Raw genomic sequence first — 17,926 nt, 5'->3', positions numbered from 1 at the left:
GTCTGGCTCTTCCCACCGGCAGCAGGAGAAGGAGGTGGGGAAACCAGTTTGGCCCCAAGAGGATAAAAACAATTCAATGTTCCCTAAACCGGGGTCAAGCACCAGAGGCCAGAGGGCACTTTCTTCACCATCCCCCTGATTTAGCGCATAGAGAGAGTTGGGTGGCAGTCAAAAGAAGGCACTTGGGGGGTGATATTTCAATTCGGTTGTGAATAAAACGAATCCCCGTCTTATCCCAGCATTTCTCCCATGGGGGCAGATCTGCTGCATCTGGGCCTCTTTCAGGGCATTGCTGATGGTTAAATCCCTTTGATGAGATCACAATGTAAAAGGCTTACGAGGGGGGCAGGGCAGATGGAAGCAGCACTGAGGAATCCTCTTTTTTTTTTTTTTTTTACTTTTATATTATATTTCAACGTTGTGGTCCACTTTTTTTTCCCTGGGTGGATACCGCCGGCCACTTCTTTCCAAAATCTCCACCTTCTCTGTATTAATCATGGCACCAAAATAATTAGTGAGCCCCGTGCTGTCTCCTCTGTGCACCGCGTGACCCTCTGCGCTGTATAAAAGGAGAGACACCTGCCTCCTCCCTGGGACAGTCTCCAGCGGCTGACGGTTCCCCACACTCCTCTTTAGGATTTAAACAAACACAAATGATAGATGCACCCGTGGTAAGCAGCCCTGAATGCAGGGACGTACGGCTGTTTACCACAGAAGGCAAGAGGCTAATTGGACTCTGACGAGGGTGAGAAGCAGAAGTCAGACCCTTGCCCTTGGCACCAAGGCTGGCAGGTCTCACTCTGGCAGGTACTGCTTGGTTTCCCCAGGGAAGGGGTACTCTGGCGCTTTGTTGAAATGTCCGGTGAGGAAGATTGCAAGGGTCCCGATGGTGAACAGCAAGATGGCGGCACAAAAACAGACCTTATCCACCACTTTCCCGATCAGCTTCCAGTTCAGCATTTCCTGGATTGGGGGGGGGAGGGAGGATAAAACAGAACCTGTAACTTCTGTATCCCACACCCACAGCTTTACCTATACACTTCACTCCTGCCGCACCACTTGCTATGCCAGGACTGATCACGCGCACGCGCACACACGGCCCCCTCTGCCAATGCATTTCATTCCTGCTCTGCAGCACCCCCTGCTATTCCAGTACTGAGCTACATCTCCACCCACCCACCCCCACACACACAGCTCTGCCAATACACCTCATTCCTGCCTTGAAGCACTCCCAAAAACAGTGATTGCCAGCCCTCAGTGAAAGAGAAATTGCTGTGCCTCCATCTTCTCACTGGCTATGCTCTCATCTCCCGGGCATGGACCTCCCCACTCCCCACTTTATGTCATTGAAATGGGGTGGGTGTCAAGAGCCAGTGCCTCATGCCGGAGGGGCACAATGAGTACTGACCAGACTCTCAATCCCAAAACCTTTACAGAACGCCCATATTTTCATTCCTGTAATCCTGGCCCAAGGCAGGTGTGATTACTACCGGTAGTTACTGCTCATCAGAGAATTAGAGAACCAAGGTCTTCCTCATGGTTCCTATTTACCCATAAACAGAGTCTCTGTACGTTCTTTTAATGTACAGGCTGCTAAGAAAAAGATGGATGTGATATACGACTTAACTGCAAAAGAAAAACCAGATTTTTTTTCTGTCTAACTGAAATGTGGTATTATTTATATCAAATATTATTGAACCAATTGTGCACACCTGATTATACTGTGGTCTCCCAGCCCAGAAAAGCAGGATGAGGGGTTGGTCTTGCAATTATTAAAAAAAAAAAAAAAAAATTCCGATATTTTAGCATCTGCTTAACTTATTGCTCACCCACCTTTCTAGAATCCAATTTATCACCTTTCTCGGAACAGCTTATTTCATCTAAGGCCAATTTAAATAACATGGTGCATCTAGGGGATTGTAATCTTCACCCTGATATATCTCCTTCTTCAATGAAGTGTAGCCTTTTTTGGATTCTATGGCATCCCTTGGCTGGGTACAACCTTTGTATGAACCTATCTAGAAATTAGGCTATACATTAAATCTAGGATTTATTAATGCTTCCATCAAGCCAGGATTTCAGCATAACATTACTATATGCCCTATACCCGGTCTGACCAACAGTTGCTCAGCAGCGCATGGTTCAGAGGGAAGTCTCTTCAAAAGATACTAATGAAAAAGGAGAGAGAAAGGGCATCCCTACCGAGAGGTTTCAATAAAAGCAAAAGTAGACCATGTGCCTATAAGCAAAGAACCAGCTGAGTTAAAAATTACAAATTATTCCTGTCACCTGATAATTAGTTTATTAATACAAATAAAAAGCATTCTTTGAAATAACTGTATGTCAATGCCAGACGTCTAAGTAAGATGGGAGAGTTAGAGTGTATAGTAGTAGACATAATTGATATCTCAGAGACCTAGTGGAAGGAAGATAACCAATGGGTTAGTGCTATATCAGGGTACACATTATATTGCAGGGATAGATCAACTTAGTGGGGGAATGGCATTTTATGTTCTGGATGGAATAGAGTCCAACATGATAAAGTTCTTGAAGGAGACTAAATGCACAGTAGAAGTTTTATGAGTAGAAATCCCATGTGTGTTGGGGAACAGTATAGTGATAGGGGTGTACTACCATCCACCTGACTGAAATGATCAGATAGACAATGAAATGCTAAGAGAAATTAGGAAAGCTAACAAATTTGGCAGCACAGTAATAATTGAAATCTTCTATTACCCCAGAATTGACTGGGTAAATGTAACATCAGGATATGCTAGAGCGATAAAGTTCCTGGATGGAATAAATGACTGTTTCATGGAGCAATTGGTTCAGGAACCAATGAGTGTGGGAACCATTCTGGATCTAATTCTTAGTGGAATGCAGTATATGGTGTTAGAGCCACTTGGCAATAGTGATCATAACATGATCAAATTTGACTTAATGACTGTAAGGGGGACAATAAGTACATCTTCAGCTCTAGTATTAAACTTTCAAAAAGAAGACCTTGATAAAATGAGGAAAATAGAAAACAGGCTTTTTTTCTGTCTTGTTGTATAATGATCATTTTATTATAAAGGTCCTTTATGTAAACCACTTAGGGTAACTCTGTTAAGTGGGATATAAATAAAGAAACCATAGAAAAAAAACTGAAAGGTACAGCTACAAAGATTAAGAGTATACAACAGGCATGGACATTGTTTTAAAATACAATCTTAGACATGAAGTCCAGATATATTCCACATGTAGAGACCCCAGGTCTCCACTAGATGGCACTAGATTTCTGCTGTAGGCATTTTCCAACTTAGTGGGAGAAACCAGCCCTTTACAGCATCTCCCTTTGATGCTGGCTGTGAATCCTATTTCCTTAGTCCACTCGAGGGGGGGGCTAGTGGTTTAGTACGTGTGGTCAGTTTGAGTTAACCTGTGAAGAGTGATTTTTTTTTTTTTTTTATTGCTCTACTGAGTTAAGACCTATCACCTTGACTTGGTGTTTTCTGTTATAGAAGAGATTTCTAACAGTGCACAGCCTGCCTGTGAGGATCTGCCTTCCTTGGATTTACCCAAGGGAAGTCTTGTCTCACAAATCTGCTAGTTGGGTTTAAAAAAGGCTTGGAGAAGTTCCTGAAGAAGAAGTCCATAAACTGCTATTAATCAAGTTGACTTAGGGAATAGCCACTGCTTATTACTGGCATTAGTAGCATGGGATTTATTTAATGTTTGGGTACTTGCCATGTACTTGTAACCTGTTTCAACCGGTTTTCACCCATAAATTCCTGGATTTTTCCAAAAGTGATAATCCGTTAGGGTGAAAATCAGTCAAATTTAGGATGATTAATAAGAATCTTTGTCTTGAACGTCAGTATAGTAAAAAGATGTAAATAAATAAATGAATAAAGAGCAGGTTCCGAGCTGCAGATGTTCCAGTGTTTCAAGCCCACCAGCAACTGCTGGAAGCCAGAGTGGATTAAAGCCCCTGCAAGCCCTGCTCTCCACCAGCAAAAGTGCTCACTCTGCGGTCTCGCAGAGTGAGCACTTTTGCTCACTCTGCGAGCGCCTTCCCTCTACTGGAAAGCGAGCGCCTTCCCTCTACTGTCCAATTCTCCACCTTAGGCTAATGCATAATAGAGACTGTGTAATCCAACAAGAATTCTTAGCTCTGCCCAGCGGGGTCTTCTTGAGATTCTATCGTTGTGTGCACACACACGTTCTGGAGCTCCCTCCCAGAACAGATGAGGCTTCAAGACTGCTTCGAAACAGTCAAAGCTTTGCTAAAGATGTTTATCTTTAACCTTACTTATTTTTAGCAGATGAGGGTTTCTTTATTTGCAAGGCCTGTGCTATTTTGTTTTTCACAAGCAGCCTTAATATGGCCAAGTTAAGGACCTCGAGTTGTTTGACAGCGATTCTGTTCATCTTAAATTTTGTTTATTTTAATTGTGTATGTCAACTTTGTATATCATCTAGGCTTATTGAGGTGGTTCAGAAATTGTAATAAAATAAAGAGCTACCCCATCCACATTGTTCTGCTCCTTGGTGCTCTCCGCGATGAAGTTGCAGGCATCCACACATTCCTTGATATCAGGGGCGCACAGCGCCAGGTTCTTATAAAGGGTAGTGGTGATATCCAAATCAATGCCATCCACTAGTGAGAAAAAGGGACAGGTGAAAGGTTAAAACAAAAGGGCATGACCCTCAGCTGCTGTGCTGGGTAGGGCTGACAGGTCGGGACTTGGCCGAGGGAGTACGGGTTCCTATTATACTCACACACACACATAGAAGCTGTCTTTTTTTTTTTTTTTTAATCTGATTTTTATATTCCACCTTTTGGCACTTCAACATGGATTACATTCAGGTACTGTAGGTATTTCCCTATCCCCAGGGATCTTATAATCTAAGTTTGTACCCGAGGCAAGGGAGAATAAAGTGACTTGCCTATGGTCACAAGGGGTGGCGGTGGGATTTGAACCCTGATCTCCCTGGCTTCTAGCCCGCTGCACTAACCGCTGGGCAGCTCGTCCACTCCCACGGGTGTCACGTAGTCTGCCCATTTGTACCTGCCTACAGAGTTGTCACAGTGTTTTGGCTCCTTATATTCTCTGCTGGAAGTCTTTCCTGCTGTCCACCATCCAACCCAGGTTTTCGGAGGTTTGGGGTACTGCTCTGGGAGTGGTCTGCAATAATTGGGCATGTGGGTAAGAGGCGGGCAGAGACATCCGCCCATTGTTATGGAAAGAAAGCAAAGGCAGCGGCTTATGCAGGCCAGAAGAAGGGCAAAGACTGGGGCCAGGAGGAGGAAGTGGTGGGGACTGGATCAGCCGGTACAGAGCAGAGAAAGCAGCAGCCACTAAATTTTCTGGAGCATCCAGTCACAGATTAGCGTCTGCGATGCTTTAGGCAAGAGGCTGGAAGGGTTCAGTCTAGGAATGGAGGAGGGTGTAGCGGAGAGTCCTGCAGTCTGATCTGGGGAGGGGAGGGAAGGGAAAAGAGTGTGAGGGTGAAATCTGGAGGGTGGTGGAGAGAGTGGGAGTGTGTTTGTGTGTAAATCTATGGGGCTAGCACCCACCCTCCCTGCTAATCCACACTAACCTCAGGGTGAACAGACTTCAGAAGTTCCCAGCTATGATTCTCTCACATTCAAATAATGATCCCGTGCCCCATAACTCTTCAGGCTATGGCCAATGCTTCCTTCTGGTACTTGAAGGTATTACTCATCCTAAAACACTCAGCAAGAGGTGGACAACAGGAGCAGAAACCCAGAACACACTGGAATATGGAGGGCACTGAATGAAGCAGGACTGGAGTAGCCCTTTCTAGAAGTGCAGCTGCTGCAGGGCAGTAGGAAGGGGAACAGCTCACCACAGCTGGGGGTCTAGATGATACCAGAACATCTCACCATAGTTATCCAAGAAAGTTCTCTTTAGCCCATGACGGCCCTTCTGCTGCTCAAACATGAGTTCACTCCGGGGTTTCTTTAGGATGTATTCCTCAGCTTTCAGCATAATTCCAAACGAGCTCCTCCTTCTCGGCCGGGGGTTGTCCCAGGGGTCATCGGAGGGCTCCAGGTGCATCCCTAGGTACGGAGGGAGGACCTCAAGGAACACCTGAGGCAGAGAGAAGACCACGCAAGGGACTATCACAAACGCATGATGCCTCCTTGCTCACAAACACTGGCTGCATTGTAGAATATCTACAATTCAAGACCGGGCTCTAGTGGCCTTCCCCTCATTCCTCTTACGTGTTTTATCTTCCGGGACATGGTGTGGGAGCTAGGTGTCCTCAGCGAGACGTTCAAGACTACCACGCAGTTCAGGACGACCAGAGTGGACACTGTCATGACAAAGATCAGATACCTGAAAGCCAAAGGCAAAGAGAGTCAGCACCAGTCCCATCTACCACTGCCTGCGGCTACCTGCAGGAAAAGCTTCTTCTGCATTTATGGAGTGTGATGTGCGGCTTTAGGTCATAGGGGGTACTGCTGGTTTCAACCCTAGTGCAACAGTAAACCACAGGATGTTTATCTTGGATGGACCTCGGAACTTTTTGCCTTAGTTTTCTCCACCAGGGCGATGACAGAAATCACACACTTTATTCTGTTAAAAAAAAAAATAGCACAGGTTTGTAAAATGGTCTTCTACATCTCACAGGGTTTGACCGATTCGAATGGCAGGTCTGATGGGGGATCTTTCTCCTGCCAACACCAGTCACACGTACCCAGGTGGATTACAAAATGTGTCTGTGCCACAATCTAACATAATTCTGTACCAACTGCTGGCACATAAGGACCTCTTGTCCCACCCAGTCTGACCCCTCAACCAAGCCTATTAGGTCACTTACAGACCCAGCGCAATCTCCAGATATTCCCCCTCCTCCCTTTTGCTTTTACCACCACCCAAGCATGCTTGAATCTTATCGCTGTTTTGGTTTCCATCAGCTCTGCTGGGAGTTTGTTCCAGGTGCCTGCCATCCTCTCAGGAAAGAAGGATGCCCTCTCATTGCCTTTGAGATTCCGCCCTTCAGCTTCATATGATGACCTTTCAGTCTATGAAAAATGCTTCCTTCTGGTACTTTATTGAAACCTGCTAGATATGCAAAGATTTCTACCATATCCAGTGTCTCCAGACTTCTGGGATGCATCAGCCATGGAAGATGGGGCATAGCTAGCCTGTTGCTGCATGATTAAAAGCTGCCACATAATCAACAAACCCAAAGCTCCCCCACCTCCTAATTCAATCAACTACAGAAAGCTACAGGGTGCTTGCCTTAAGCCTCAGCTCAGCTCACACTCTCTCTATTTGCTTCATGCTCCAGCCCCTGCAAGCAACCTGCAGGGAACAGGAGAGGAAGCAGTTGAGCACAGCAAAGAAAAGAGGCACTCAGCTCCTAAGCCAGCTCCTTCCCTCCTGTCCCCCCCCCCCCCCCCTTCCCCCATTCTCCTCCTGTCCTGAAGGGGAACAGGAGCAATGGGATGAAGTTGGAATGGACAGAGAAAGATGGTTCGTAAAACCAAAGAGGATTCTGATTTAATTCCTGTAGGGAGTGATGTCTCTTTAGAAAAATGTCATATTTATACAAAGGTTCTTGCACCTGCATCTGTGATCAACCCTATGCCATTGACAGAGACCTGGGTGTGGTTTAGAAATCTTTAACTGCTGACGTCCCACGACTGGCAGAAAGGGCATTCAATTCAGCTCCTGGAATCCTGGATGATGGGCACTGGTGCTGAAAAGCTTCAAACTTGTAATAATTCAACTCCTTTTTGTGTCTTATCATCATGAATCCAATATATGTGCACATATCTTTTCGTGTAATTAACAGCATAATAACTACAGATACCAAGGACATTTTCAGCATACATACTTGCAAAGACAAAGATTTTCTCAAAAAAAAAATAGTTCAAAACAAATGTGACATTTCACAGTTTTGCATTTGCATATGGTTTAAATATGGTTCAGGGCCAGCTTTTGGGGTGTGCGACGTGTGCTGCTGCCCCCTCTCCCTCCCATATGATAGCTGCAAGCAGGAGACTCAGGAACACCGTGCAGAAAGAAGGAAGCTTCTGTCTATGGTGGCAGGTAAAGGATCGCACAGTATACACGCATGTGCCACGGTATCCAGCCAGGGAGTTTGAGGCGTGTTAGATGTGGAATTGGAGAAGCAGTACAGCACTGTGATTGTGGTGTAAGATACTAAGTTAAGCGTATAAATCCAGGAAATTACAATAGTTGATAGGATATTCGCTCAATATAAATAAACAGTCCAGTTGAGTATAATAGCTAAATAACATTGCTGGGGCAAAGTACCTCATAAATAGGGTAGTATCGTTAAGGAGCTATTCACAAAGTCCTTAATCAGGATTGTGACCTTGGTTAGGCCCAAAGGCTGCTTCAAAAAACCACCTTGTCATTAGCTTCCTGAAGGTTATAAGATATGGGGCAAGTCTGGCATAGAGCGTTAGGGAGTGCCACAGCATTGGTACTGAATCTGTTATGGTTTTCTTCCTGGTCCTGGGGAGGATTATGATTTCTGGGGATGTCTGAGTTTGTGATTGTCGTCCTCGGGCAGACGTCCAGAGAGTGAGAGTCTTCCAGAGGTAGGCTGGGGCCCGGCCTTTCAGTGTTTTATAGGCCAGGATGAAGACTTTGAATTTCATGTGGTAGAGTATCAAGAGCTAGTGGAGGGTTTTTAGTACAGGGTTCTCGGCCTTGGCACGGCCTGGGAGTAGAGTGAGAGGGGCCATGAATGGAGGAGAGGCCGGAGCCTCCGTTACTCCACCCCGCCCCTGCCTTCATCATAGATATAATTGTGTGTATGTGAGCATATATTGAAAGGTCCTAAGGAGTTCAAAAAAGCTTTGAAAACATTCCTGTTTATTGCAGCCTTTCCAGCAACAACCTAACTTGAATCTGTTCATCATAACTCTTACTGTGGCTTTCGCAGTCTTAATAGGCAGCCTTGATTTGTCTTTGTTGGTCTGTATTTTTATGTATATTTTATGTATAAAACCACAGCACACACACACATATGCACATAACTATGTCTTACCATCCACAGCACACAAATGGCCTTCCCACTGCACTTACTTGCCAATGAGCGGCACGCTAAGAGAGGTCTCCGGTACTTTCTGTGCAATGAGGAAGAGGAAGACGGTCTGTCCCAGGAGCACAGAGATGGCGAGGGTACACTTCTGACCCCCCGCTGCACGAAAAAGAGAAAAGGCAGAACCAAAGCGATGCAGAAATATCCTTAAAATATCCCCTGTTAGCCAGCAGGGATACCAAATTTATTATTTTTTTTAAAGAAAAACCCCTCCCTTTTCCCAGCTGCTAACCTTTCCCTCTACAACCAATATTATGTTCCCTCAAACACAAGATCCTCATCTCCCAGAGCCGCAGGACATAGACATCCTCCAGAGCCCCCGCCGCCATACACAGAAAATGAAGCAGTGAGACAAGGGCAGCAGCTAGAGCCAGATGGACGCATAAAGGAGAAGCATAACCAAGAGAGAAAAGGAAGTGATCAAGGTCATCGGCGAGACCTCTCCTAGATTACTGTGTCCAGCCTACGTCTAAGAAAGCTGCTATAGCAAAACAGCACCAACTGCCAGGACTCAAAACAGCAACAACCCTACCTAGGAAAAAGGCAGCACCGGAAATATTAAACCAGGCCAGAAACATAGAATAGGCCATACTGCAAGAGATCCTTACACGGGAAGTATACACGAGCGGCAGAATCTCTCACCTCGGTCGCACACGTAGAACACAGACACCCCCCCCCGAACCAAATACAGAACAAGGGAAAACAGATAAAAACTGAACTGGGAACCCCCAAGAAGCCAGATTCTGCCTGCAGTGCAACACTGAGAAATACAAAGATTAAGAGCTGAGTCATTCCACTCACTAACGTGAAAACAAAATGATTTTTCTGGTCCTTTTATTTTTCTAATTGCGTTGGTCCTAGTCTCGCTTTCTGCTTTCCTCTTCTTGATCTTCCTTTAACTCCTTTTTCAGGGTGTCCTGTCCAAATTCTCTCTCTTTTCTCTCCCTGTCTCCTTCACTTCCTCTCCCTACATCTATCTCTGAAATTGATCTTTCACTTTTCACAATTCATCTCATTTTCCTCCATTTCTCTTCTCTAGATTTTTCCTCTATCCATTCATAGATTTCACCCCTCTTCCCCCTCGTTCTCCCTTCCATTTCCTCCATTCATCCCTCCATCTCTCCCTTACTGGGTTGCTTCACCCACCAACCTCCCCTCTCTTCTCCCCCCCACATCAAGCTCTGCCCAGCATCTCTCTCCTCTCCCCCCCCCATAGCATTTCCCCCTCTCTCTTTTCTAACCCCCACCCACCCCCATGCATCTAACGTGCAAAGTGCCTGGGGCCTGGAGGCTCCAGGAGCGGCCACAGTGCACCATGCAGCTTACACGCGGTAAAATCAGCTTTGCCTTTGAAGGAAACCAGCGGCCCAGGAGGAGTCAGCGCATGGTTCTCTTTCAGGCCCTGCTTCCCACCAACAGGGGGGGTGAGACCACCATGGAGATGGAAGAGGAGCCGAAGCGCAAACTCCACCCCTGTTCCTGGACTCCTCGCGTGCCCCATTCTGGCAGCAGCTAAAGCTGTTTGCGTTAGCTTCAGGTGCTGATGCTGTTCGGCGGGCTCTGAGCAGGCCCGACGTCTGGAGGATGGGGAGACCCGGCTGGTCTGGAGGCCAGCAGTCAGCAGAAAACCAGCACTTACATTCTGGTCTGCCGGCTGTTGGCCTCTTTTTAAATAAAAGCATCCAGGCCAGCTAAATAGCAGATGGTAAATAAGCCTATTAACCAGCAACCGTATCCTGGATTTATCACAACCATATACCCCCAAATAACCATGTACACCATGAATACCCACTGACAACCATCAACTACATCCTCAATATCCTCTGACCATCCTTTGGAGGAGTTACTACTGCTTTGCTGATAATGCAATGCAGTCATTTTAATGGGGCATATCTTATGATTGCATTTTGTGTATTTTTGTGAGTTGTCTTGGATGCTTACCGGGGGGGGGGGGGGGGGGGGGAATAGAAAAATTAGTAAATACACTATAAAACTAACCAACTACACTAGAGGTGGCAAACTCCACTCCTTGAGTGCCACAAACAGTGCAGCTTTCAGGCTAGCCAAATCATGCATGTTTACCCACTTCTTGGATGTAATCAAACCTCATGAATATTTACTGTGCAAACCCTGGAAACCAATCCTGTTTGTGGCCCCGGAGGACACTATCCGTCATACCAACAAAGAATCCTGTAGGGTAACATCATTTCCTTCAGGAAGACCTCCCTTAAAAGGATTCTTTGTGAGAGTATGCCATTAATAAATATTATTGAGCGCAGCAACAATTTGTTTGTTAACTCTGTGTTTTATGAAAAGGAGTCCATATTTGCCAACTAACTGTGCAACCACAGAAGCCTTCAGGCCGCCACCACCAAAACCAAGCTTCTAGCTGACGTGCGCACCAAATCATACAGAGCATCTGCCACATAAGCCACCCCTGCCTCCAGGCAGGCTGACTGCCATGCACTGCCCTCTCCAGTCGCCGCTTGTTCCTGGGCCTTCCGCACCCAACACAGACCCAAGTTCCCTGCATCAAGCTGGCACAAACAGCAGCCCGTAGACCCAACGCAGACACCTCAAGCATTCGCTTCAGCTGGATTTCCAACTTGCAGTCCTGCACCTCCTTCAGAGTGGCGGCACCAGCCACCAGAATTGTTGTCTTTTTGGTCACTGCTGATACCGCCGCGCCTATTTTGGGAACCCTCGGAAGGTACAAAGTCTCTTCCCTCAGGAGTTAAAGCTCAGCCATAGCCCTACCCACCTTCAGACCCATCTCCGGGAAGTCCCCCCTCCCCGTTCCCCAACTTCTGGATCTTCTTAGGCAATGGGAAGGCACTTGGAGAACCCCACAGTCTGTCCAGAACCGGATTCACTCCCTCATTATCCGATTCCTCCCGAGTCACCTTAATCCCCAATTCCTCCAAGACCTGGGGAATAAGGGATCTCAGCTCCTCCCTCTTAAACAAACAGACCACCCAAGGATTGTCCTCCTCCGAAATTGGAAACTCATCCGGATCAGGATCATCCTTAGCACCATTAGCGTTGGCATTGGGGGGTTGCAGCCGTATCCATATTTGGATCCGCTCCTTGCTGATCCAGAAGGCCCTCCTGCGGCCCATCAGAATCTTCCCCATCTCAGGGATCCTTTTCTGAATCCACCCAACACAGTCCCAGGCAGTGCAGGATATCTCCGGACCCTCCATACAACCCCCACCTTAGACTTCTTACCCATGGGGGTGAGGCTTTCTTTCCTCGGACTCTTCCCCCTGCTCTCTTTTGTATGAGGAGCACAAATTCTGGGGGGGACACCTCCAGGTCATCCATGCCCTGCCCCCACAGGGTGAAATTGGAATCCCCTCCTCCATCAGGAGACTCCTGTGCCACAGGAGAGATGGGTGGGGGAAATCTCTGTCTCCTGTGGCCGCGAGCCCCTGCCCACTGGAGACCTTTTTTTTCCCCCTCCTGCCACCATGGCAGAAGAGCCCTCCTCTCCTGCTGTGCACTCAACGCAGAGGGAATGGGCATTCAGATGCACCAACCAGAGCCTATAGATGCGGCACGCCACCATCCAAGGCTTTGGCGCCATTTTCATGCCCCCCAAACGCAGCCAGCCGCAGCGCAGTGCCCGACCTAATTAGGCCGCCCACGCGGTACAGTGCCTTGCTGTCCCCCCCCCCCCCCACGCCAAAATCAATGGCGTGCTGGCAGCGCACAGAGCCACAGCTGAAGCACCATTCCTGCCGGCGCATGAACAGTCGCACTGGCCACAGCCGCCCTCACCAATGGGCGACGTGCGGGAAGAATTCAAGCCGCACCCGCAGCCCCAGAAAATCCTGCCTCTGCGCCAGCCTCCGCAAACCCCCGGAACCCTGGGTCGCCGAGTAAACAAAGCTACACAGCCCTCCCACCTCACTGCAAAGACCGGCAGCTCCTGCTGTCCAATGTCCTTCCACCACTGAGCCTCAGACCGGCCTTCCTGCCCCTCACTCTGTTTCCTTTTTTGGTTTTGTTTAAAAACAAACTTAAATAACAGAACAGGGATACTTCCCTGAGCAGGCCTGGTGGATGAAGCGAGGGGGAGGAGGCCACAGAGCAAAACAGGAAGGCCGAGGGAGCCATCCGGTGTGCTGGGGATGAAGCCCAGACAGGGGTTTCCAAACCCCCCCCCCCCCCCCCCCCCCCAATCACCCGGCTCCACCTGAGGGATGGTCCACAAAGGAGCCTAACACCTCAGGGAGCTTTCAGCTTCTTCTCCATAGCCCTAAACGAACTATCTTCTTCTCTTTTTTATTTTTTTGCCTAGACTGCAGGTTTGCACCTCTACCATGTGCTGGAGTCAGAGAAATACTGAGGGACTGCAGGTGGCACTCTTCTTATGTAGCAGTGCCTCAAAGTTTTGTTCTCTGTCTCCATCTGCTGGTAGGGAGGCAAAACCCCACTTGTCTGGACTGATCTGGGTATGAACAGAAATGTTCTTTTGTGGAAGACCAGCATACCTACTGCCTTTTAACCCCAAACACCATTGAACATTACCGCCAGATAACCAAAGATGATAACCCCCTATGCTTCTTGCCTTCAACTACCCAAAGACCCCAAAATACACATCAATCTCACCTCCCAAGCAGGACCACCAAGAGCTGTTTTAAGACCTTTCTGGGCCCCAAAAAATATTAAAAAAAATATATTAAATTACTCTGTGTCTTCCAAACCTCTTATCATCACCAGGCCTTAGAGATCTAACCTGGTTATCCTCCTACAGATATTCTGCCCCTAAACATCCAGGACCTGCCCATTTCTCCCCAGCCCTCTGGACACTGTCATGTCCTACCTGGAACCCCCTCATCCCTGGCTTGAATGTGCGGGTTTCTTAAAGAATCAGTTCCCAGAAACACTCCGGAGCTCCCCGTACAGATACTGAGGCAGCCTAGAAACACAGATTTTTTTGTTTCTCTGTTTGAGAAATAAGTGAACCAGCTAACCTTGTGCCGGCAGGAAGAAGACTAGCACCAGCAGGGACGACATGAGGACACAGGGCACGATGATGTTAATGATGTAGAAGAGAGGTTTTCTCTGGATCACCAGGTTGAAGAGGATTTCCTGATACTCCAAGTCTTCTGGAGAAAACTTCCTGTTGATGACCTTCTTGGCTGGCCGATGCTTGAGTGCCCACTCTCCATTCTCTGGAGGGGGGGAGGGGGGAGAGGGGGAAAAAGAAACCAAACAAGAAGAGACAGCTCCTCTGTGATGACAGCAAACTCTACAGGGAAATCACTCATCACCCACCTGTAAAAGCCACCGGGTCAATGTCCACCCACTCGATGAGATGTTCATCGTCAAGGCTTGCCAGCTGCAGATCAATTTCATTGGCGCTGTACGTCTGAGACCTGGAGAGGAAGAGGAGGAGAAGCCCTTACCTGAAGAAGAATCATCAAAACACAAGAGGTCAGGCTTTCAGAGGGAGGGCTTAATATCAGGGAAGCTCAATCGCAGAAGAGTTCACTGCTGTGTTCTGGGAAGCCTCTTTAAATTTACGTTTTCTTATCTTTCAGTCTCCTGCGGTGAATTTCTCTTTATGGTACCAGATTGATCTTCTTAAGCTCTTCTCCCTGCCCCTGCCATCCTTGGAGCAGCCATGTTTGGGGAAAATAGTCACTGATGATCGATGTAGCCTGTGATGTCTAAGGCGACTAGCTGGCTCGGATCGTCAGAGATAGGCTGAACCAGTTCTAGTTTAGAGCTCTCTCCCACCACTGCACGCAGCAACATGACGTGCCTGATTTTCATAGTCTAATTAGTACTAAAGCATCAGCAGGCACTGATGGCAAAATCAGAACTTGCTCAGCTTGTGCCCAATGAGCTGAAGCCACCTGCAGAATCTGCCTTATGGTGGCATCCTAACGGATCCCTCCCCACAGGTATTAGCTAGCCATTCCCACTCTCCCTCCTACCCCTCTCCCCCCCCCCCCCCCCCCCCACCTCCCACCATACCTGAAGACCAGAGAACAGTTCTGCCAATCGAAGGGGAAGTAGGTGACCTCAATGCTGCAGGTGCTGCGGAAGATAGCTGGGGGTAGCCAGTACATTGACCCACTGTTATCCACCAGAACATTGGCATAATAAGCCACGTCAAACTTCCCATCTATGCTGGAGGGAGGGAGAAGAAAAATAAAGCAGAGGAAAGGCAAGATGTCACAATCCTGCCTGCTATTCAGCCCCCCACCCCCGCCAGCAAAGGTCATCAGTGAATCTCGCTCACAGCCACTCTAGCCGCCTCCTTGCTGATCATATGATGCGGCAAATCCAGACCTATTTAGCCCAGCCTCTCCACTAAATCACTCTCTCTGGGCATTGGCCCTCCTCGATTTGCTACTTTTTGCCCTGTGGCCTCCTCAACCTTCCTGCCTTGCTTTGTGGTCTCCTTGGCCTTCCTGTCCTGCCTTGCGGCCTCCTTGGCCTTCTATGTTCACCTATCCTAGCTTTGTGGCATGAGTGGGCCTTCGTCTTTCTATGCTTGTCCTAGTCCTAGTCTAATCCTGTCCTGTCTAGTCCTTGTCCTGCTCAGTCATCCCTATCTCAAGTCCCAGGCCTTGCCTCCTGTTCAAGCCCTTGTCTCCAGTCCCTGGCTGTATCCAGCTCCTGCCCGTCTTATCTCCAACCCAAGCCTTGTCCTTGGTTCCAGACCAGGTCTCCAGTCCAAGCCATGCTTTTGATGCTAATTCCTTGTCTCCAACCTTGCCTGTATCCAGCTCCTGCCTGCCGGCTTGTGTGTCCAGCCCTTCCTGTCTTCAGTCCCCAGCACTGCCTCCACTTCCCACTCTGCCACCATGCTAGTCCCTATAAGGAAAGTCCTGCCCCAGAACCTGTGGGCTCAATCCAAGGGGGAGGAGGTTGGCCAGGCCGAAGACTGTCTCCAGTTCTGTCCTGCAATCCTGTACCGCTCCTGTAGGGGGTAATCTGTTATCCCAGTCTGCAAGACTGTGACAACAAGGAGGCAGAGAGGGGAAGAGATAGGAGAGAAGGAAGGAAATACTAGGAGAGGACAGATAAACTTGCATTGGATAGTCTGCTACAGACTTTCCTGCTTTCCCCAGTGTCCCCATCTCACTAATGTAAGATTAAGGATAGAGGATTGAGAATTCAAAAAGAGCCCATGCTGTTCACTGATGATAAACCATTCATGCAGACAAGGATGGCATAACTCAACAAATGTTCACTAGACCTGATGTTATTGATAGTGGGTCAGGTGAAGAAATTTTCAAGTGAATTGACTAGTCAGGTAGATGATCAGTTTGAACGTATTAAGGGCGAACTTGAATTAACTCAATTTGAAGAAAAGCTAAATGAACACCAATCAGCATTAGAAACATTCAAGAATTCCATCAAAGAAGCCAAAATTAACAAATTCAAACGAGACCAAAATGATTATCGTTTAGATAGGGTTTATAACTGGTGGGGTAATAAAAATTCACAAGGTCCCCAAAAGAAAGTGAAATTTAATTTCTCATCAGATGATCAGTCTAGTAGTTCGGATGACATGGAAAATTTTGAACCTCCCCAGAAAGAGTTGGAAAATCGAGTATTTTTATCCAAGCAAGGAACCAACACGACTCAATAGCAGGGGCGACGCAGAAACATCAAACCAGAGGAGCTGACCCACTCCAGCAGGAACACGAGAGCAAGAAACAAACGAGGTCAGCAGTGGTAAATTTATCATCGATGACACTTTCTCTGGAACAGATTGAATTGTTGGATCTCGGGTTATCCTTTGTACCCACGTCGGTCTATTCTCCTTTTGAAGCCAGGATTTCTCTGCATCGGTTCATCCTTAAATTAAATTTGATATTATTTTTTTCAAAGGAAGGAGGGGAGCAGGAAGATCTGTCCATTGTTTGACCTAAATCGAAATGGAATCCGCCAGTTCCCATAGACCGGCACATCAAAATGTTTGAAAAAATGGTTTTGAAAGATTTAACAGAGTATGAATCAATAACCCGTGGTTGGAGGGACAATTTATCTTCCCCATTGAGATCGGCTTTAATGTCTCTGCAGAGGAATACTCAACTCATCATAAAGCCTGCCGATAAGGGGGGAGCGGTGGTCCTGCAAGACAGTTCATTATATAAGAAAGCCATGTTAGCTCATTTGAACGATGTAAAGTTCTATCATAAATTGACTGAGGATCCAACTTCGGCTTTGATGATTACTTTAAAATCTATTGTTAATGGAGCTCTGGGATTGACATCAAAAGAGAGAAATTTCTTGTTGATTGAACATCCGCGGATTCCAATAATCTATTCATTGCCCAAAATTCACAAAGACATTATACATCCACCCATATGGCCCATTGTGTCACTTAATGCATCTGTTTTAGAAGCACCTACAATTGTGGTGGATAAAATTCTTCAACCACATGTTCAGAATATGGATTCATATGTCAAGGACACTATTCATTTTTTTGCAACACCTTCAACAATTGAATCTAGATCCACAGTGTCAATATTGGTTAGTTTCTATGGATGTGTCATCTTTGTACACTAATATACCCCAAAATCAGTCATTCAATGTAATTCAACGATGTTTACATGATCGTATAGGGGTTCAACGCATACCCAACAGAGTTATTCTACAGTTATTGGAAACAGTGTTGTTTAACAACTATTTTATGTTTGAATCAGATATATATTTGCAAGTACAAAGGACCCCGGCACCTGGAACCGGTGGATCGAAGGAGAGAGAATTGTGGTCCTGGGATATCAGGTTCCTGTATTCAGAACACCCACCAGAAAGGGATGCATCCCAAGATCATCCAAAAGGTGGGAAAGAAGGGAGA

The 17,926-nt window shown here is 47.1% G+C and overlaps 1 protein-coding gene across 2 annotated transcripts in view; it reads right to left on the bottom strand.

Annotated features, from left to right (window-relative positions):
• Nucleotides 1-340: 340 nt before the first annotated feature.
• Nucleotides 341-17,926, bottom strand: part of CHRNE (cholinergic receptor nicotinic epsilon subunit) — a 35,327-nt gene continuing 17,741 nt past the window's right edge. For both annotated transcript variants that reach the window (XM_029580462.1, XM_029580463.1), the window contains 8 exons: nucleotides 15,085-15,240; nucleotides 14,380-14,480; nucleotides 14,076-14,276; nucleotides 9,081-9,195; nucleotides 6,236-6,350; nucleotides 5,894-6,101; nucleotides 4,509-4,642; nucleotides 341-963 (listed from right to left, as the gene is read on the bottom strand). In XM_029580462.1, coding sequence (XP_029436322.1) covers nucleotides 796-963; nucleotides 4,509-4,642; nucleotides 5,894-6,101; nucleotides 6,236-6,350; nucleotides 9,081-9,195; nucleotides 14,076-14,276; nucleotides 14,380-14,480; nucleotides 15,085-15,240 — 1,198 coding nt within the window. In that variant the 3' untranslated portion in view covers nucleotides 341-795. The remainder of the gene's footprint in view (nucleotides 964-4,508; nucleotides 4,643-5,893; nucleotides 6,102-6,235; nucleotides 6,351-9,080; nucleotides 9,196-14,075; nucleotides 14,277-14,379; nucleotides 14,481-15,084; nucleotides 15,241-17,926) is intronic.

The sequence above is a fragment of the Rhinatrema bivittatum genome, chromosome 16, assembly GCF_901001135.1.
Source record: "Rhinatrema bivittatum chromosome 16, aRhiBiv1.1, whole genome shotgun sequence".
Lineage (NCBI taxonomy): Eukaryota > Metazoa > Chordata > Amphibia > Gymnophiona > Rhinatrematidae > Rhinatrema > Rhinatrema bivittatum.
The sequence above is the reverse complement of the archived record's forward strand: the minus strand, read 5'-3'. Positions and strand labels throughout refer to the sequence as shown.